The sequence below is a fragment of the Paramisgurnus dabryanus genome, chromosome 10, assembly GCF_030506205.2.
Source record: "Paramisgurnus dabryanus chromosome 10, PD_genome_1.1, whole genome shotgun sequence".
Lineage (NCBI taxonomy): Eukaryota > Metazoa > Chordata > Actinopteri > Cypriniformes > Cobitidae > Paramisgurnus > Paramisgurnus dabryanus.
In genome coordinates, this window is record NC_133346.1 from 19,359,922 (window position 1) to 19,378,597 (window position 18,676).

Sequence of the window (18,676 nt, forward strand, 5' to 3'; positions counted from 1 at the left end):
TTAAAAAGTTGCGGAAGGGCGCCACCTGGTGGATAATAGCGGTATTGCGGAAAGACGGAATATCTCGTCATTGGCGGGGAAGCGTTTTCTCTTAATTGACGAGAAATCTCGTCAATGGCGGGGAAAGAGTTAAGCATCCCTAATGTGAAGTAAATCGTACAAAAGCATATGATTATCATAAAATACCAAGCAACAGTGGCAGCTCGTGACTGCTCAACCGAGGAGCGCTAATTCAAAATAAGTGTTCGGAGTATCGTGTGTTGCTTGCGTTTTCAAAATATGTGTTTGTTGCGTCATGTGAACAATGTGCATCACAAGTTTTGTCAAAATAAGTGCCTGCTGCACACGCGTCAAAACCGTTTATGAGAAAAGAGACACTCACGTTCACAAAATACATGCAAGACAATCCCTTAACACTAAACTTTGATTATGCATGAGATTATGCGAGTATCTGGCAAAGTGAGCGTCTCTTTTATCATAAACCCTTTAGACGCGTCTGCAGCAGGCACTTATTTTGACAAAACACGTGATGGACACCAGTGGCTCGTGACTGTTCTTCCGAGGATGCGCTAATTCAAAATAAGTGTTCTGATTGTCACGTGTGTGGTTCCCTTTTCCAAAATATGTGTCATGCGTGTGGAGCGATCCTGTGTGGATCACGTGTTTTGTCAAAATAAGTGCCTGCTGGAGACGCGTCAAAACCGTTTATGATAAGGAGACGCTCACTAAATACACGCAACACACTCCCCTCTGATTATGCATGAGATCGTGCGAGTATGTGGCACACGCGAGCGTATCCTTTCAAGTTCAAGGCAGCAGGCACTTATTTTGGCATGACAAGTGATGCACACACGATCTCTCAAAGCGCAGAACACATATTTTGAAATGACGAACCACACACATGACAAGCTACAAACATGCTGTGACGAACTTCGCATCGTGCGCTTCAAAAAAAAGAAGTCACCAGCCGCCACTGATGGACACACAATCTCTCAAAGCGCAGAACACATATTTTGAAAATAGGAACCATGACGGGCTACATACATGTTTTAACGAACTTCGCATTGTGCGCCCTCGAAAAAAAAGTCACCGGCCGCCACTGCGAAACAATTACGAAACCTCACCCCTAATCCCAAGATTAACGTCACAGCGGCAAAAGCATATCGGGCAAAAATGTACGAATGTTGTCGTGCAAATCAATACGAATTAGCCAACTTATAAAATATGTACGAATACGGATTGCCACACTGCTAAAAGTGAAGTTGGATTGACTTATAAAATTACTTCACTTTAAGTGAAAAATTAAGTGGAAAAGCTAAAAAAAAATTTAGGTGTTACCAATTGAAATAATTAAAAAATCTTAACATTTTCACTTAAAGTGAAATTTAACACTTAAATATTTGAAGTGTAAGCAACTGAAGTAATTTTTCTAAGGTGGTGTTAAAATACTCGAGCAAAAGGTTAAACCCAGTCACACAATAGATGATATAACAAAAAAACAACATGATTCTTTCGTCTGTACTTGATATTGTTAAACCAATTCCAGGTTAATGATTGAGCCACAGTGGTTAAGCATGTGTGAAATTGTTGGGAATAATGTGGGTTATTACCAGAACTTAAGATAATAGGTAAAATTCATGCGGTTTCCTTGTTGTTTTACCCAAGAACACAGGGTGTTAATAATCTCAGTTGCTTTTAACCTGATGTGATTTGAGCATATTGGGATATAAAGCCAGGACTAAATGATTTCATAGAAACTGAAACTGTGATTAAGCACATCTTTATCAGTTTAGGTCGACTAAAGCAAAAATCGTGCATTCTTGCTTGAGCTCAACTAAGAAACAATGAGTAAGGTGAATAGAAAGATCAAACAGCTCTGTCCATAAGCATTATACATACTTGACTCTCCATTTTGACAGATGCATTCATTGATCACATTCAGTTTGCTTTTGGAAATCCACTTCCTTGGCTTTTTAGCCCACCTCAAATCCCATAATACACATTCTTATCTGTCAGTCATTTTTTTGTATAAACTTTATCTAGTATATGTTCGCTTTCTGCAACCATTGTCACTTACTTAACACCCACAATGCCATTTAGCACATCAGGTGTCCTTACAACTGCATTATGCCCAAATTTTGCAAGAAAAAGTCCAACATCCACTGTAAACAACCTAAACTATAAATACTATATACAGATGATGTGGAGGTTCATGGGTCTTGGGCTTCACAGGAACCCAATCTCAAATGTCCTGCCAAGTAGATCATTAATGTTTCCTTCACCAGCACATAATCTCAGATTTTTGACAGCTCTGAGGCACAAACACTTTTATAATTAACTGAAAGTCACACCCATCGCCAAGTGCACATATATGGCCTACTGTGTGCGCATGCACCAGTCGTACTCCTGCAGGTGAAAGCGTGTGTGTCAGGTGTCTTCACCATCAGACTCGTGTCAGAAAGGGACGCAGTGTGGTGATCCACTCGCCCCCCCCGAAACACCACCAAAATGGGTGCAGATTATTTCGGATTCTCCTTTGTCCGGAATGTCAGACAAAACTCCACCATAGCGATTAACAATCCAGCAGATATCTCAGTAATTGTGATATATTTTTTAGTGGTTCTGGCTGTGGGAATATGGGTAAGTGGTATTTTTTATCCACCTGTTTTTTTTTTACTCTTGCTGTTTTGTGAATTGTTAACCTTGTGTCAACATGTAAATGTACAATAGGTGTGTGAGATAACTGTTGAAACCAGAGAAGGAGGGTGGATTTGAGGGTAAATCGTTATTGCAAAATATGCACCTGTAAATGTTATTGCTCCAAATCTTGAGAAATGAGAATGGCTTTGTTAAGGTTAAGGTTAAAGGGAAATTTGTCTTGGGTTATTTTAGATCAATAAATTGATCATCGGAGGAATATACACTGTAATATATATCGCACAAAAAAATGATATTAAATCAACATATATTATGTTACTTTAACTTAAAAATTTCTACTTGTTTTATAAGTGATGTCAACTTATCACAAGTCAAAACTTAAAATAGTAGGTTGAATTGACTTGCAAACTCAAGTTGTTTTAATTTAATGGTGCATTTTTTATAGTGCATCTTTTATCAAGTAATGTGTCTTAATTCATCTTAAATGGAAACTTGACGTTTCCAAAATTTCTCAGAAACTATAATATAATTCACTGTAAAAAGTTGTATCATCTTAAAAAAAATACTTCAATTGGTAACACTTAAAAAAAGTTTCACTTTGTGAAACTTGTGAAAAATTTAAGGTGAAAAAATGTAAAAAAAAAAAAAAAAAATCTAAAAATGTGTTCAATCAAAGTGAAAAAAATTTAGATGAAAAAATCTATTTTTAGTAGTGCTGGAAAAAGATTAATCGCAATTAATCGCATTCAAAATAAAAGTGATTTTTTGAAAAATATGTGTGTGTGTGTGTGTGTGTACTGAGTTTAATTATTATGTATATTTTACCACACACACGTATATATAGTAATTTCAGATTTTTTTTATTTATATATTTTTTTTACATTTTTATATAAAATAGAACATATAAAAATATACATAAATATATATACACATGTAAATGTTTCTTAAATACATACATGAATATGTGTGTATTTATATATTCATAATAATTACACTCCGTACACACACTCATATATTATGCAAAAAAGCACTTTTATTTTGTATGCGATTAATCGCGGTTAATCTTTTCCCAGCCCTAATTTTTACCAAAAGGTTTTACCAGAAGTTACAGTGTATACCGTGTTTGCACATTTATGCATTTATATTTTGGCAGACACTTTCATTCAAAGCAACTTTATACTGTAAAGCACTCTACACTAAAACCTTTTGGTAAAAATTAGGGCTGGGAAAAGATTAATCGCGATTAATCGCATTCAAAATAAAAGTGATTTTTTTTGTATAATATGTGTGTGTGTACTGAGTATAATTATTATGTATATTTTACCACACACACGTACATATAGTCATTTCAGATTTTTTAATTTATAAATAATTTTTTTGAATTTTTATATAATATAGAATATATTAAATATACATAAATATATATAGATACACATGTAAATGTTTCTTAAATACATACTGTACATGAATGTGTGTGTATTTATATATACATAATAATTACACACAGCACACACTCGTATATTATGCAAAAAATCACTTTTATTTTGTATGCGATTAATCGCGATTAATCTTTTCCCAGCCCTTATTTTTACCAAAAGATTTTACCAGAAGTTACAGTGTATACTGTATTTGCACATTTATGCATTTATATTTTGGCAGACACTTTTATTCAAAGCAACTTTGTACTGTAAAGCACTCTACACTGAAACCTTTTGGTAAAAATTAGGGTTGGGAAAAGATTAATCGCGATTAATCGCATTCAACATAAAAGTGATTTTTTTGCATAATATGTGTGTGTGTGTGTGTGTGTGTGTACTGAGTGTAATTATTATGTATATTTTACCACACACACGTACATATAGTCATTTCAGATTTTTAAATTTATATATATATATATTTTTTAAAATGTTATATAATATAGAATATATAAAAATATACATAAATATATATATACACATGTAAATGTTTCTTAAATACATATATGAATATGTGTGTATTTATGTATACATAATAATTACACAGACCAAATACTCCTATATTATGCAAAAAATCACTTTTATTTTGTATGCGATTAATCGCGGTTAATCTTTTCCCAGCCCTAATTTTTACCAAAATACTTTACCAGAAGTTACAGTGTATACCGTGTTTGCACATTTATGCATTTATATTTTGGCAGACACTTTTATTCAAAGCAACTTTGTACTGTAAAGCACTCTACACTGAAACCTTTTGGTAAAAATTAGGGTTGGGAAAAGATTAATCGCGATTAATCGCATTCAAAGTAAAAGTGATTTTTTGCATAATATGTGTGTGTGTGTACTGAGTGTAATTATTATGAATTTTTTACCACACACACGTACATATAGTCATTTCAGATTTTTAAATTTATATATAATTATTTTGTACATTTTTATATAATATAGAATATATAAAAATATACATAAATATATATACACATGTAAATGTTTCTTAAATACATACATGAATATTTGTGTATTTATATATACATAATAATTACACACATCAGCACACACTCCTATATTATGCAAAAAATCACTTTTATTTTGTATGCGATTAATCGCGATCAATCTTTTCCCAGCCCTAATTTTTTCCAAAAGTTACAGTTTATACTGTATTTGCACATTTATGCATTTATTTTTTGGCAGACACTTTTATTCAAAGCAACTTTGTACAGTAATGCACTGTACACTGAAAAAAATAAAGGCTGGATTTACTTAAAAATATAGTGGATCATTTTTGCATCCACTTTTTAAAGTAAGTTTTACTTGAAATTTTAAGCAAAACCATAAATTCCATGATATACTTAAAAAAAATGGATGCAAAAATTACCCACTATATTTTTAAGTAAATCCAGTCTACTACTGTTTTTTTCAGTGTAGCCTACAGTGCATTACTGTACAAGGTACACAATTTTATCAATATGTTTGAACCCATGACTTTTTGACCCTTTGCGCTGCTAATGCAATGCTCTACCACCACTGAGCTTTACAGGAACACCTATAGTCATATAATAACCTATACCTTTTGAAAACCTGTAAAGAGAGTGTTATAAAATATAATGAACAACAACAACCTATCAGTCTTTTAGATAACAAATGTGATACTCTTTTCTTCAAAGGCAATGGTGAGGACAAACCGAGCCACTGTAGGAGGATTTTTCCTGGCTGGCAGAAGTATGGTATGGTGGCCGGTAAGTAAATGAACTGACATTAAAAAGGAAAACTGTACAAGCTTAAAAGCTTAATAGCATTTTCTTTCTGAAATGAAAGAAATGTGATTACTTGACTATTTACTATTCATTTATTTATGATTCACCAAATTCCTATTCTGGTGTTATATAATCTTTTATCCAAGACAAAGGTGGCCATATATTATTATCAGTAGCTGGCTGCACGTTATCAATATAGCGTGATTGTAACCTTAACTGCCCCCTTGATTTGCCAGTGCATGCTTTTCATGGTAACCCTGCTCTTATGATAGGGTGAACAAAGTCTTTTATGGTGCCATGATATTTTGATGCCAGATGTTGTCCACATTAGAACATTGAAACGCTCTTTCAGTGTGAATGAAGTTTTTATTGAGCTGAATTAGTCACGCTTTGGTATATGTTATTACAAAGTTCATTGTTGCAATCATTATTGTTCGGATTACACCTTAGAATGTACAGAAGAGGCAGTTTTCATAGCTTATCATTATAGAGATTGCATTGCCAGATATAGTCAAACAGTAGACACGAGTTAATATATTCTAAAGAAAGACTGAAATGCGCTTTTAAAGTAAACTCATTGGGTCTCATTCACTAAGCATGCGTACACTGTAAAAAAATTCCATAGAAATTGCAGCTGGGTTGCCAGTAATTTACCGTAGATTTAAATTTATTTTTTTTACTGGCAACATTTTGTTAAAAGTTAAATGAACATTTAGTCTTTGTCTTTACAGAGTAAAAGTAAAAAAACAGCATCAAGCAAAACATTCTGGGAAACAAAATCTGAAGCAAAAAACAGAAAAAGGTTGATGATGATTTCTGGTTCCCAGAATGCTTTGCATGAGGCTGTTATAGTAAAGTTTTATTCTGTAAAGATAAAGACTTGTTAATATTTAAATTTATTTAACTTTGAACAAACTCTTGCCAGTAAATAACATACATTTAAATCTACGGTAAATTACCGGCAACCCAGCTGCAATAACACTGTAATTTCTACAGAATTTTTTTACAGTGTACGCACAAATTTGTTCGTAAAATGTACGCATGGATGTTTTAACTTACAAATCATGATTCAATAAAAACCGTTCATACTAAAATTTATTTTAAATGTATGCAAAAACGTAAGAGCAACGTAGACCACACGTAAGCAATAAACATGAACAAGGAAAAAATATATAAAATATATAACACAGATATATATTATAGGGTCATTTTTCCTTGTTTATGATTATTGCGCATATGTGGTCTAAGTTGTTCTTACGTTTTTCAAACATTTAGAAGAAATTGTAGTATTAAAGTTTTTGTTAAATCATGATTTGTAAGTTAAAACATCCGTACGCACATTTTATGAACAAATTTGTGCGTTACGCATGCTTAGTGAATGAGACCCAATGAATCTTCATGCTGATTACTTAAAAAAAACATGCTATCATTGTTTTGTTTCAATACAGTGCCATTGGGTTATTTTAAACTCTCTTAACTTTTTTCAGATTGGAGCTTCTCTCTTTGCAAGTAACATTGGAAGTGGCCATTTTGTAGGAATAGCAGGGACTGGAGCTGCTGCTGGTATTGCCATTGGAGGGTTTGAATGGAACGTACGTATGTTAAAAAACTGAAAATGACAAATACTAATGATTTGGGTTTTAGCCAAAAATTAAGTATGAATATTGCATATTCCACACTGTAAAAAAGTGCATGCAACTAATTTTGAGTTAATTCAACTTAAAAATAATTAGTTTATTTTTTATTTTTTGAGTTAACTAATATTTTCTCTTTGAATGAACTCAAACATTTGAAGGCAACCAGGTAATTTACTTTTTTAAGTTAAAGCAACACTATGTAGTTTCCATGTAAAAATGACTTACAGCTCCCCCATGTGGTTGAAAAGCGCAACAGTGCCTGGTATCAGACACTCTTTTGCAGGCAGGGGGAGGGGCGGGGCTGTGTTTCCTACCCTCCACCGCCACTTTCAGAGTGTGCTTGTAGCAGCTAGGAGGCTGCTCAGGTTGCAGCAACAGTACAATATGTCCAGTTAAAAGTTGTTCTATCACTGAAATAATTTTAGAGACATTATTTAAAGGTAAAAAAACTACATAGTGTTGCTTTAAAAAAGTACAACAAATATTTTTTACAAAGTATTTTGCATTGAGGCAAATAGCATTACAAGTACACGTTGACTTATATTTTTGCTTGTAATCAGTTGCATAAGTTTTAATTACACGCAAAATAATAAAAATAAACAAAATAATTGCACTTTATGAACATCCAACAACTGATATTTATTCATAGAATTTTATTGACATCATCTAAGCATACAGTTCATGGCAAAATCGAATAATGCAAACAGTATGCTATTGTAGAGTATGTACTGTAACAGGGTGTAATAATGTTATTGTCATTATAAAGAACCAACAGCCAGTAGAAAGTTTGACTTTCAGCATTGTCTTCCTCCAATTTTTGCCTTGTTCTTCCTCAGGCTCTTGTTGTCGTGATTATTCTGGGATGGCTGTTTGTGCCCGTGTACATAAAGGCTGGGGTACGCTTTCATTTATTCATCAGTATTCGGCATTGCAACATAACGCTTTCAAATGTTGCTTGGACTGCAGTCGCTTATCTGTGCCACGTATCTTTTTGGCAATCACATATCTTTTTATGGTCATACAGTATGCTCATGTTATCTGCTCAGGTGGTGACCATGCCCGAATACCTAAAGAAACGGTTTGGTGGACAGCGCATCCGTATTTACCTCTCCGTGCTTTCCCTGTGTCTTTATGTCTTCACCAAAATCTCTGTGAGTTAAAATCTCTGTCTTGAAGTATAGATGTAAAATGGTAAAACAGTGATTGCGGCATTCATGCACTTACTGTAATTGTAAATAAACACATACATTTTAGTACTTAAAGATGAAAGGTATGGCAAAATACTTTAAAAACTAGATAAAGTTGCTTGACAGTAAATATTGAGTTACTTTCATTTAATACCCTATGGAGAGTACTTTTGTTTTATCCATAAAGAGTATCTAACCATAAACTAAATGTGCAGTATTGTTTAAATTATGTTTTGAAATAAAGACAAATATCCTATTAAAAAATATTTTTTTAGTAGTACAGAAGATTACTTTAAATAGTTTACCCAGGTTTACCCATATATCATATCTGTTCTGTAATAGTAATACATCTGAAAATCTGATTTACTAGAAACTGCTTTATCTCTGTATTTACCGTATTTCTTAGATAATATTTGCTTTAAATCTTAACTAAACATGCGTAGTCTGATAGTATATCTGATACGGTGCTTATTGTCCATGTGAAAATACCTTTTATTGCCATGTGAAGTCAATGTAAATAGCCCTATCATTTCCCCCACCCACTTGTCTATGTTCTTGTTTATTTCCACATCTCAGGCAGATATGTTTGCAGGAGCCATTTTTATTAATCAGGCTTTAGGACTCAACATTTACCTGGCTGTATTTCTTTTGCTGCTCATTACAGCACTCTATACAGTAACAGGTGAGTTCACCACTGCATAAATGTTGCATAATGTACATTGACATTATATTCATACATATAAGGTTGGGGTAAGTTGTCAAGTATTTAAATCATTAGATGGGGTGGTACAGTGACTTGTTGGGTAGCACTGTTGTATGCCATGCTCTTCCTGTTTTCTCCGGGTGCTCAAGTTTGGCAGGCCAAAGACGTAAAAGAGATGAAAGATAAATACTGTGGACATTACTAAATAATGCAGACACACATACCCATGTACATTATACATTATACCCATATTCCCTATGTTAAAGGAAAACACCACAGTTTTTTATATTTTACTATGTTCTTACCTCAATTTAGACAAATTAATACATACCGATCTTTTTTCAATGCGTGCACTTAATTTTTGTACAGCGCGTCATAAATGTGTTAGCATTTAGCCTAGCCCCATTCATTCCTTAGGATCCAAACATTGTTGAATTTAGAAGCCACCAAACACTTCAATGTTTTACTTATTTAAAGACTCTTACATGAGTAAGTATGGTGGCACAAAATAAAACATGGCTATTTTTTAAGCGGATAAAAAACTATATTGTGTGCCAAGGTCAAAGATATTGACCGCCATTCAATATAGTTCTCAATTTTTATTCACGTTTTACTTTGTGCCACCATACTTACTCGTGTAACTACTCATTCTTTAAGTAGGGAAAACATGGAAGTGTTTGGTGGCTTCTAAATTAATCCCTGTTTGGATCCTAAGGAATGAATGAGGCTATAGGCTAAATGCTAACACATTCACGACATGCTGTACAAAGATCAAGTGCACGCATTGAAAAAAGATATTAAGTTGTCTAAGTTGAGGTAAAAACACAGTAAAATATTGAAAACGGTGCTGTTTTCCTTTGAACTTTCCTTTGTTTGGGTTAAATCAACTCAGAGATGCTAACTGCACTTAAATTACACCATGGAATAAAGTCCAACTTTTGTTATTCTCAAGGGTTGTGGGGCCACCAGTGGGATTGCAGTGAATGAGATGTGCTGTTTATTGTAGCGTATTATGGGTAATTACCCACGATAAGCCTGTGGAAGCCAAACTCTATGATGCATCGTGACTTTAAACTTATGTCATCCTTATGGTCAGTTGTATAAGAGGTTTATTGCAGTTTATGGGTTAGTACAGATTTGTTCCCCAGTGGAGTAAACATTAGAAATCATCTTGTATGCCGGTCTGATTATGCTTGTATGAAAAGACAATGAAAGTCAAACTGGATCTATAAAATATTTTTAAAAATTTATCATAGAGGCAAAGCATTTGACATGATTGAAAACCTTGAATCTTTTCTGTACAGGTGGACTGGCAGCGGTAATCTACACAGACACCTTACAGACCATCATCATGGTTATAGGCTCATTTATTCTTATGGGTTTCGGTAAGTCCGTTCTGGAGTTCAGTCGGTACTAAATAATCATTTGGGACCTCATGAAACATTTCCCAGTTTCCTGTTTATTTCAACAGCGTTCAATGAGGTCGGAGGTTACGAGAACTTAAAGGACAAGTACATGAACGCAATCCCATCAGTGGTCAGCGAAAACATCAGTTCAGCGTGCTACACGCCCCGCGCAGATGCATTTCACATTTTCAGAGACCCCATCAAAGGAGATTTGCCCTGGCCTGGACTTATTTTCGGTCTTACTATTCAGGCCGGCTGGTACTGGTGCACTGATCAGGTATTGATGCATTTATAAGGACTTCTGGGTAATATTTGTAATAGATTCTAGATGTGATTTTTAGTGTGAACAACTATAGCAGGTATAATTGGACTAGAATTAAATATTTTCAAGGTTCCATCTGGGTTTAAAGGGCACATTTTATGACCTTTTTACAAGATGTAATAAAAGTCTCAGGTGTGCCCAGAATGTGTTTCAGCTCAAAATACCCCACATATAATTTATTATAACATGACCAAAATTCTCCTTTTTGGGTGGGAGTTTTAATGTCTGTACCTTTAAATGCAAATCACTTCCTTACAAACAGACAGTGAGCGCTTTCAGTTAAAATAGATCTGATCAATACAGTCTGAGACAATAGTATCTAGTGAACACAGTCCAACTTGCTGAGGGTGGAAACTATGGTAATGCAGGACTGTAAGTGGGCGGAGCTTTTTCAATGTGACCTCACATTGATTAGAAAATCAAAATTGCTAATGAGAGTCTAATGAGACTGTTTTGGTTTAATGAGGATTAAAAACAAGGAGCAGGTGGATTTTTTTCATCATAGTGTGGTTGTGTTCACACACTGCCAACACACATTATGTCCAAACACCTTGTAAAAGTGGATTTTGCATAATAGGTGCCCTTTAAACTTAGGCAGTATATTTTTTGGTACCATGCAGGCCTAGTCTGTGACCCAGGCATTTTGTGTGATTTACTGTTTTCTACATAAAATCATCCTACATAAAGAACATTCAGTGAAAATATAACCATAATATCTTTAAAGCTCACATAACACACGCTGTTTCTGCATTTCAGATGTTAAGCTGGAGTACCTATAGATTAGTATTACATCCTTTATATCTCTAAAGAGTCTTAAGTTTAATCAGATTTATAAAAGAAAGATTAGCATTACCGAATCTTTCCGATAACGTACGAAAAAATGAAGAAGGAGGTGTTATACCGCGACGGAGCGAGTACGAGTCATGCAACACTTTATACAACACTGTTTAACTTATGATTCACTACATGTTCGTGTCATTTATATAATATACACACGCGCCTATTTCCAACATAATACAGAAGTCTGACTTTACCGCATGCAACTCGTGACCCGGTTGGGACTTTTCAATGAAATCCAGCGCATCAAACACACAAGCAAATCTCCGCTGCTACCCTGCATAATAAACTATATCCATTGTTTCCATAAGGCTGGCTTTCTTCTCCTTACATCCAAAAACACTTCTTCATTCATGCCATTTTTGAGTTTTGAAATTAAACAAAGCTGTGTCGCGTGATGTGATGTTTGCAAGTTCTAGCATCTCCCGCTGATTGGCGGGTGGGCAGGGTTTTCCGGGGGAAGTGCCCATATAAAGAAGTGATGCGTATCGAAACACCCGAAACGTCAGCTGGACCTGTAATCAAAAAAAACTTTCCAAAACATGTCAAACCTTGGCGAAGTGCTTTCGGCACAGAAATACTCTGAAACACGCCTAACTGCTTTTTTGACACTTTGCCTACGTTTAGCATGAGGAAACAACTCTATAACTGTGTTATTAAGTCAGAATACATGAAATACCATTGAACCACCCCTTTAATTTTGACTGAGTAAGGTCATGTCAAAGATTGAAATCAATGACTGAAATCAAACTTATTAGTTCAGTGATTCTCAAACTTTTTCACTATGCAGCCCCCCTTGTGTACGGTGACCCCCACTTCTGCCCTTCATGGCCCCCCAAAGAAAATTTCTGACATAAAACATTGTAAAACAAAAAATTTTAATTAAACAAAACTTATTAAAATATACAATGTAGTGCTGTTGGTTAGTAGTAGAATTCATGTAAATTGAAGGCCACGGCCCCCAGTTTGAGAACCACTGTGTTAGATTATGAGACTTTAGCCTGGATTTCACAGACAGGGTCACATAGACTTACAGGCAAATTGTGCACACATCCATTTTAGGAAACTGCACTTTTATCTTAAGTTTCCCAGGATGAACAATGCGCTTCTTGTTTTAGACCGAGTCTAAATTTAGACAGACATGCACAGATTTTTGTAAGAACACAGTCTACACTTCATAAGATAAGGGATACACAAACAGCCCAAGAAAAGATATTCACACACTTGAAGTTAACAGCCCATTAGCAAGAGTCAAAGTTTATCTCATTCAGACTCGCATGTTCCTGTGTTATTTTATTTGTGTGATCATATGCAAAAAAGTTGGTTCAATTTAAAAAAGGTTTGTTATTTGGTTGCCTTAAAATATTTAGTTAATTCAACTTCAAATTGGTTGAGTCAACTATTTAATATGAAGTTAAATTAAATTAAAATTTTAAGGCAACTAGGGTAACTTACTTTTTAAAGTTGAACCAACAATTTTTTTATTGATTATATATTTACATTGATTTTATATTGTGTATTGATCGTTCAAAGCTACTTCAGCCTGATGATGAATGTTTCAATGGATGCTTGTGTGCTACACATTGTGCGCTAACATAGCATTACAACTGTTTTAGGTGATTGTCCAGCGCTGTCTGTCCGCCAAGAACTTATCTCACGTGAAAGCTGGTTGCATCTTGTGTGGTTATCTCAAACTTCTGCCCATGTTCCTAATGGTTTTCCCTGGCATGATCAGCAGAGTACTGTACCCAGGTAAGAAAAACAGCCACGGTGCATGCTGGGAATGCAGGTCTGGGGAAATAAATGGTGGTAGACTGGTTGTGACATTTGTTTTTATTTGGCCATGAAGAATAACTGTGTCTTGTTTATGTCAGATGTGATTGCATGTGTGGATCCAGATGAGTGTTTCCGCCACTGTGGAACCAGTGTGGGCTGCACTAATATCGCCTATCCCAAACTAGTGGTGGACCTGATGCCAAACGGTAGAGCTTAAACATACTAATTTGATGTGTTGGTTCAATGAATTGGTTCACGACACGAGTCTAAGCTGTTATGTATGTGCGAAGGTCTCAGAGGATTGATGTTATCCGTCATGCTGGCGTCTTTGATGAGTTCCCTCACGTCCATCTTCAACAGCGCCAGTACTCTGTTCACCATGGATATCTACACCAAGATCCGACCCAAGGCCAAAGAAAAGGAGCTCATGATCGCTGGCAGGTGCGTATGTGTGTCCAATGTGTGTTTGTATTGTGGATCTTCATAAGCAGCTTTGGCTTGCTCATGTAAGTTTGTACTGCCCTTGATCAGCATTTAAAGGCAAAAGATGAAGAAGTAATGGTGTATTTCATGAATTTATAGGTGTTTTATGCTGGTTCTTATTGGCCTGAGTATTGCGTGGATCCCCATCGTGCAGTCGGCTCAGAGCGGGCAGCTCTTTGATTACATTCAGTCCATTACCAGTTATCTGGCTCCACCCATCGCTGCCGTCTTCGCACTGGCCATTTTTTGCAAGCGAGTCAATGAACCAGTAAGTTGTCTCAGTACTTTCTAAATATATTTACATTTTGTCAGTCAAGAAAGTACAGATTTTATATTCATAGGGTAGTTTCATTATCATTCGGTTCCCATCAATGTTGCCAAGTCTAAAACTAAAATAACAGCCTCGTGCAAAGCATTCTGGGAACCAAAATCTGTGGATTTTGCATGAGGTTGTTATTTGATAGTTTGATTCTGTAAAGACAAAGAGTTGTTAATGTTTAATGTTCATTTGACTTTGAACAAACTGTTGCCAGTAAATAACATGAATATAAATCTACACTAAGTTAATGGCAAACAGACATTTTTAACAGTGTTGCTCTCCTCTTACAGGGTGCCTTTTATGGGATGTGTATTGGCCTGTTGGTGGGTCTTTCACGCATGATAGCTGAGTTCGCCTTTGGGACTGGCAGCTGTGTTCAACCCAGCAACTGTCCTACGATCATCTGCGGTGTGCACTACCTCTATTTCGCCATCATACTCTTTGTCTTATCCTGTATTCTCATATTAGGCATCTCCCTCATGACCAAACCCATTGATGACAAACATGTAAGTTTTTTCTTATATCAATGAAAAATACACTACACGTAATACATGTAATTTACAACAACGCTATTAGGGAAAGTATCGTTAAAATGTTAACTTTTTTACTGTATAACATGTTCTGAGTTAAATACTAATAAAGATCTAGTTGTGGAAAATCCCTCAGTTTGAAAACAGAAAGAAAAACTGTTACGCATTAACACACTGAAAAAAAATTATTCATTCAATTTACTCATTTTTTTTAAGTAAGTGGTTGCAATCAATTTATTTAAGCTACATTTATTTATTTTTTCTAATTTTTTGTTTAAATGTAGCTTAAATAAATTGATTGAAAAATAGTAAATTGAATTAATCATTTTTTTTTTCAGTGCAGTAGGCTATAGGTTAAACATAAAACAGTTGACACCAATTTTATTATTTTTCCTGGAATGTTATTTTTTTTAAAGCCAACTTATCTGTAGCAATGACACATCGCATTTTGTTTCAAAATAAGTAAACTGCATCGGAGTTATTGAATTGTTTTAAAGGTGCATTGTGTAACTTGATCTATTGACAAATATGCAATATAATTACATAACTTCATTATCAGCGGATCATAAAGACCTTACATAATGAACTAAATGGACAAACTGGCCTATAGAGCGTGTTTCGTCACTACAGTACATTGTCACTACATTGTTGTGTTTGTCCTGTGGGGGCTACCATAGCTTCTATGCGTTTTGAAAGGGAGGGGTGTGGACTAAGCCATTCGTTGCAATTCACAGTCTATCCTCTAAATGCCACTAAAACCTACACAGTGGACCTTTAACCAGATCTTTAATTCATACCAAACATGAACCCCTAACCTACACCATACAGTGTGAATCGTACCATTATCTGAAAAAACGCAAATGAAACCCTATCCCCACCCTTAAACCCTAACGTCACAGGGACAAACGCAGATTATATTGAAATGTATTATATACTTGCGTATTACCATGAGATTTATATCTGTGGACAAAAAAAAAAAGATTTTTCTATTAAGGTGTCCCTCGTATATGTTTTATTTTTTGATCTCTTGTCTTTCCACAGCTGCACAGGCTTTGCTGGAGTTTGAGGAACAGCACTGAGGAAAGGATTGATCTGGAAAACGATGAATGGACTGGAGATCAGGACTCCGACACCATGGAAACAGAAGGTAATGGCATATTTACAAGCCGCACACTTGCTAAATGCATATGATAGCATTACAAACACTCATAAAAATAAAGGTGCACAGTGCTCATTTTTGGCTGAAAGGTTTCATAAAAACCCTTTAACATCACATAATAGGGGCCCTTTAACAGATTGCTCTGGCCCACAAGAGATGATCTAATGGAAGAGGCAAAATCACAGTTTTGTTTTAGAGATCATAGAAAATGACTGATAACACAATAATAGATTAGCTAGGGTCAACCAAATTCAAACTGCTAAGTCCCAGTCCACAAATCATTCTTTAGAAACACACACAAAAAGCACTTTTGGACGATTAGACTTTGTAATCATGATGTATGCCTATTATTTCTTCCTCAAAAGCACTTGTCAGCTGGTACCTTTATCCGTTTTGGCAGTCTGGTACAAACCAGCCACCAGGAATCGAGTGGCATCCAGCCAATTCTGCCAATTGTGCTTGCCAGCTTAATGGGCAGCATGCGTCAGATGGTCCGCAATTAGTTGATAAGAGTGCTGTTCTAGGAACAAAGAAATATTTTAGTACAGGCAAAATGTCTTACTCGTGCAAATCACGTTGATTACACACATAGATTAATAAATGTATTATCATCAGATTAATATTTTATGAACAACTGATAACAGCTGTTGGCCTTTGTCTTGCGCAGAGGAACGTGCGGAGCCGAACTGTTTCAAGAAGGCGTACAACTGGTTCTGTGGCTTTGATCAGGGTAACGCCCCTAAACTGACTAAAGAGGAGGAGGCGGCGCTCCAGCTGAAGCTCACCGATACAACTGAGAAACCTTTGTGGAGAAACGTGGTAAACGCTAACGCCATCATACTCCTCGCTGTCTGCGTCTTTTTCCATGGTTTCTTCGGTTAAGAAAAAAATCCCAGAAAATGTCCAAGAATGCAAAAACAAAAAGGGATGTTGAAGAATTAGATCTCTGCTTTGTGGATAGAAAGATGTTCCTGCTGACATCAAACTAAATATGTTAAGTCTTAGTGGAGGTTACTGAGTCCTCCACAAAAATTGCCTTACTGCATCCTAACCAAATCTGCACTGTTTATAGACAAGGAATAAAATATGTTGTCGCTGTACATTTAGATTCATATCCGTCGTCTGGAGCACTTCACCTGACTTTGGTTTCAGATCGAAGGCAAAATGTACACAATCGTGTCCTTAGTAGCTGCCATGTTTTAGACGTCTGCCATTTTCCAAAACATGCAACAAAGTTTACCTGTCAAAAACCTTATATTTGTCCTACCATCTGACTGGTGATACTAAACGTAAATATTTTGTTAACAGCCCTGATGCTTTATGATCAAATTAAAGCTTAGCTTTTGGCTAACACAGGACACTTTAACTGATGTTTGTAAGCCGTGTCTCTTCAACTTTGTCCTTACTTTTGTAAGTAAAATATGTTTTTGTCCAGGACAAGAGAGGATGTTATTTAATATTCATATTTTTGACATGGTATTATAAATGTATTTCATATGTACTCTAATATGAATATTAATTAAATTATTACTGACTTTGTTAATAAAATAAATAAATTTTAGCATTTATATAGTAATAATTGCCTGTGTGTTTATTAAGATGTGTACATGGAAGTATGTTTATTTTAGACAAAGTCATTTTGATCACTGAAGACCTTAAAGATCAAGCTTGTTTCGGGAAAGCATCAGATGAGACTCAAAACGCTTTTAGGAGGCTTCAGCAAAGAAAAGTTAATATTTAATTCTGCATGAAGTTTCTATCGATACATCTGAAATCAAAGTCCACCAATGTCATGGTTTCCTCATTCTACAGTCATTTAAGAAGTAATGAGTGATCTATTAGTGTGATTCAATGATGTATTTCTCTGAAGAAAACAATACATTCATTTGGAGTGACAATTTTTAACAATTTCAGAATTGTTAAATTGTATGTGAATCAGATTGAAAAGGAAAAATATTAGTATTATATTTTCATGTGAACTTTTGTTGCCAAGGACAAATTATGGAACTGCTCATTATGAAAATCTCATTACACAAACTTACTACCCAGATGAAAAAATTGCACTAAAATATACTTTTTTTTACAGTAACTACAGTTAATAATGTACTCTTTTCATGCACTGATTTTGTACTTAAAATGTAATAAATTGGTCTTAAGTACTCCTTAAGATAAAGTTAAGAAATTCTAAAGACATCTCAACTGTGCTATTTTGGGACACCATTCACCATTCATTTCAATGCACACACTAAAAATCTATTATCTTTTTTAACTATAGGTTTATTAAGTATATTTATAGTTTATATGTTTTCTTTAACACTATATAGCACAAAAATAACAATGCATATATGTATTTAACTAAACTAACTAAAGCCTGTTTTAACTGGGAATTATGCTATTGTGATAAAATTATCATTAAAATTATTAAATTAA

General features: G+C 34.9%; 1 protein-coding gene across 1 annotated transcript; it reads left to right on the plus strand.

Annotated features, from left to right (window-relative positions):
• The first annotated feature begins 636 nt into the window (after positions 1–636).
• slc5a1 (solute carrier family 5 member 1) lies at positions 637–18,361 on the plus strand. The gene is made up of 15 exons (XM_065290445.2): positions 637–2,640; positions 5,798–5,869; positions 7,375–7,479; positions 8,361–8,420; positions 8,571–8,675; positions 9,288–9,393; positions 10,719–10,799; positions 10,886–11,097; positions 13,596–13,731; positions 13,854–13,961; positions 14,046–14,196; positions 14,338–14,506; positions 14,848–15,063; positions 16,129–16,234; positions 16,914–18,361. Exons 1-15 carry the CDS (start codon positions 2,509–2,511, stop codon positions 17,126–17,128), a joined length of 1,974 nt encoding a protein of 657 aa, XP_065146517.1. The 5' UTR covers positions 637–2,508; the 3' UTR covers positions 17,129–18,361.
• Positions 18,362–18,676: the final 315 nt, after the last annotated feature.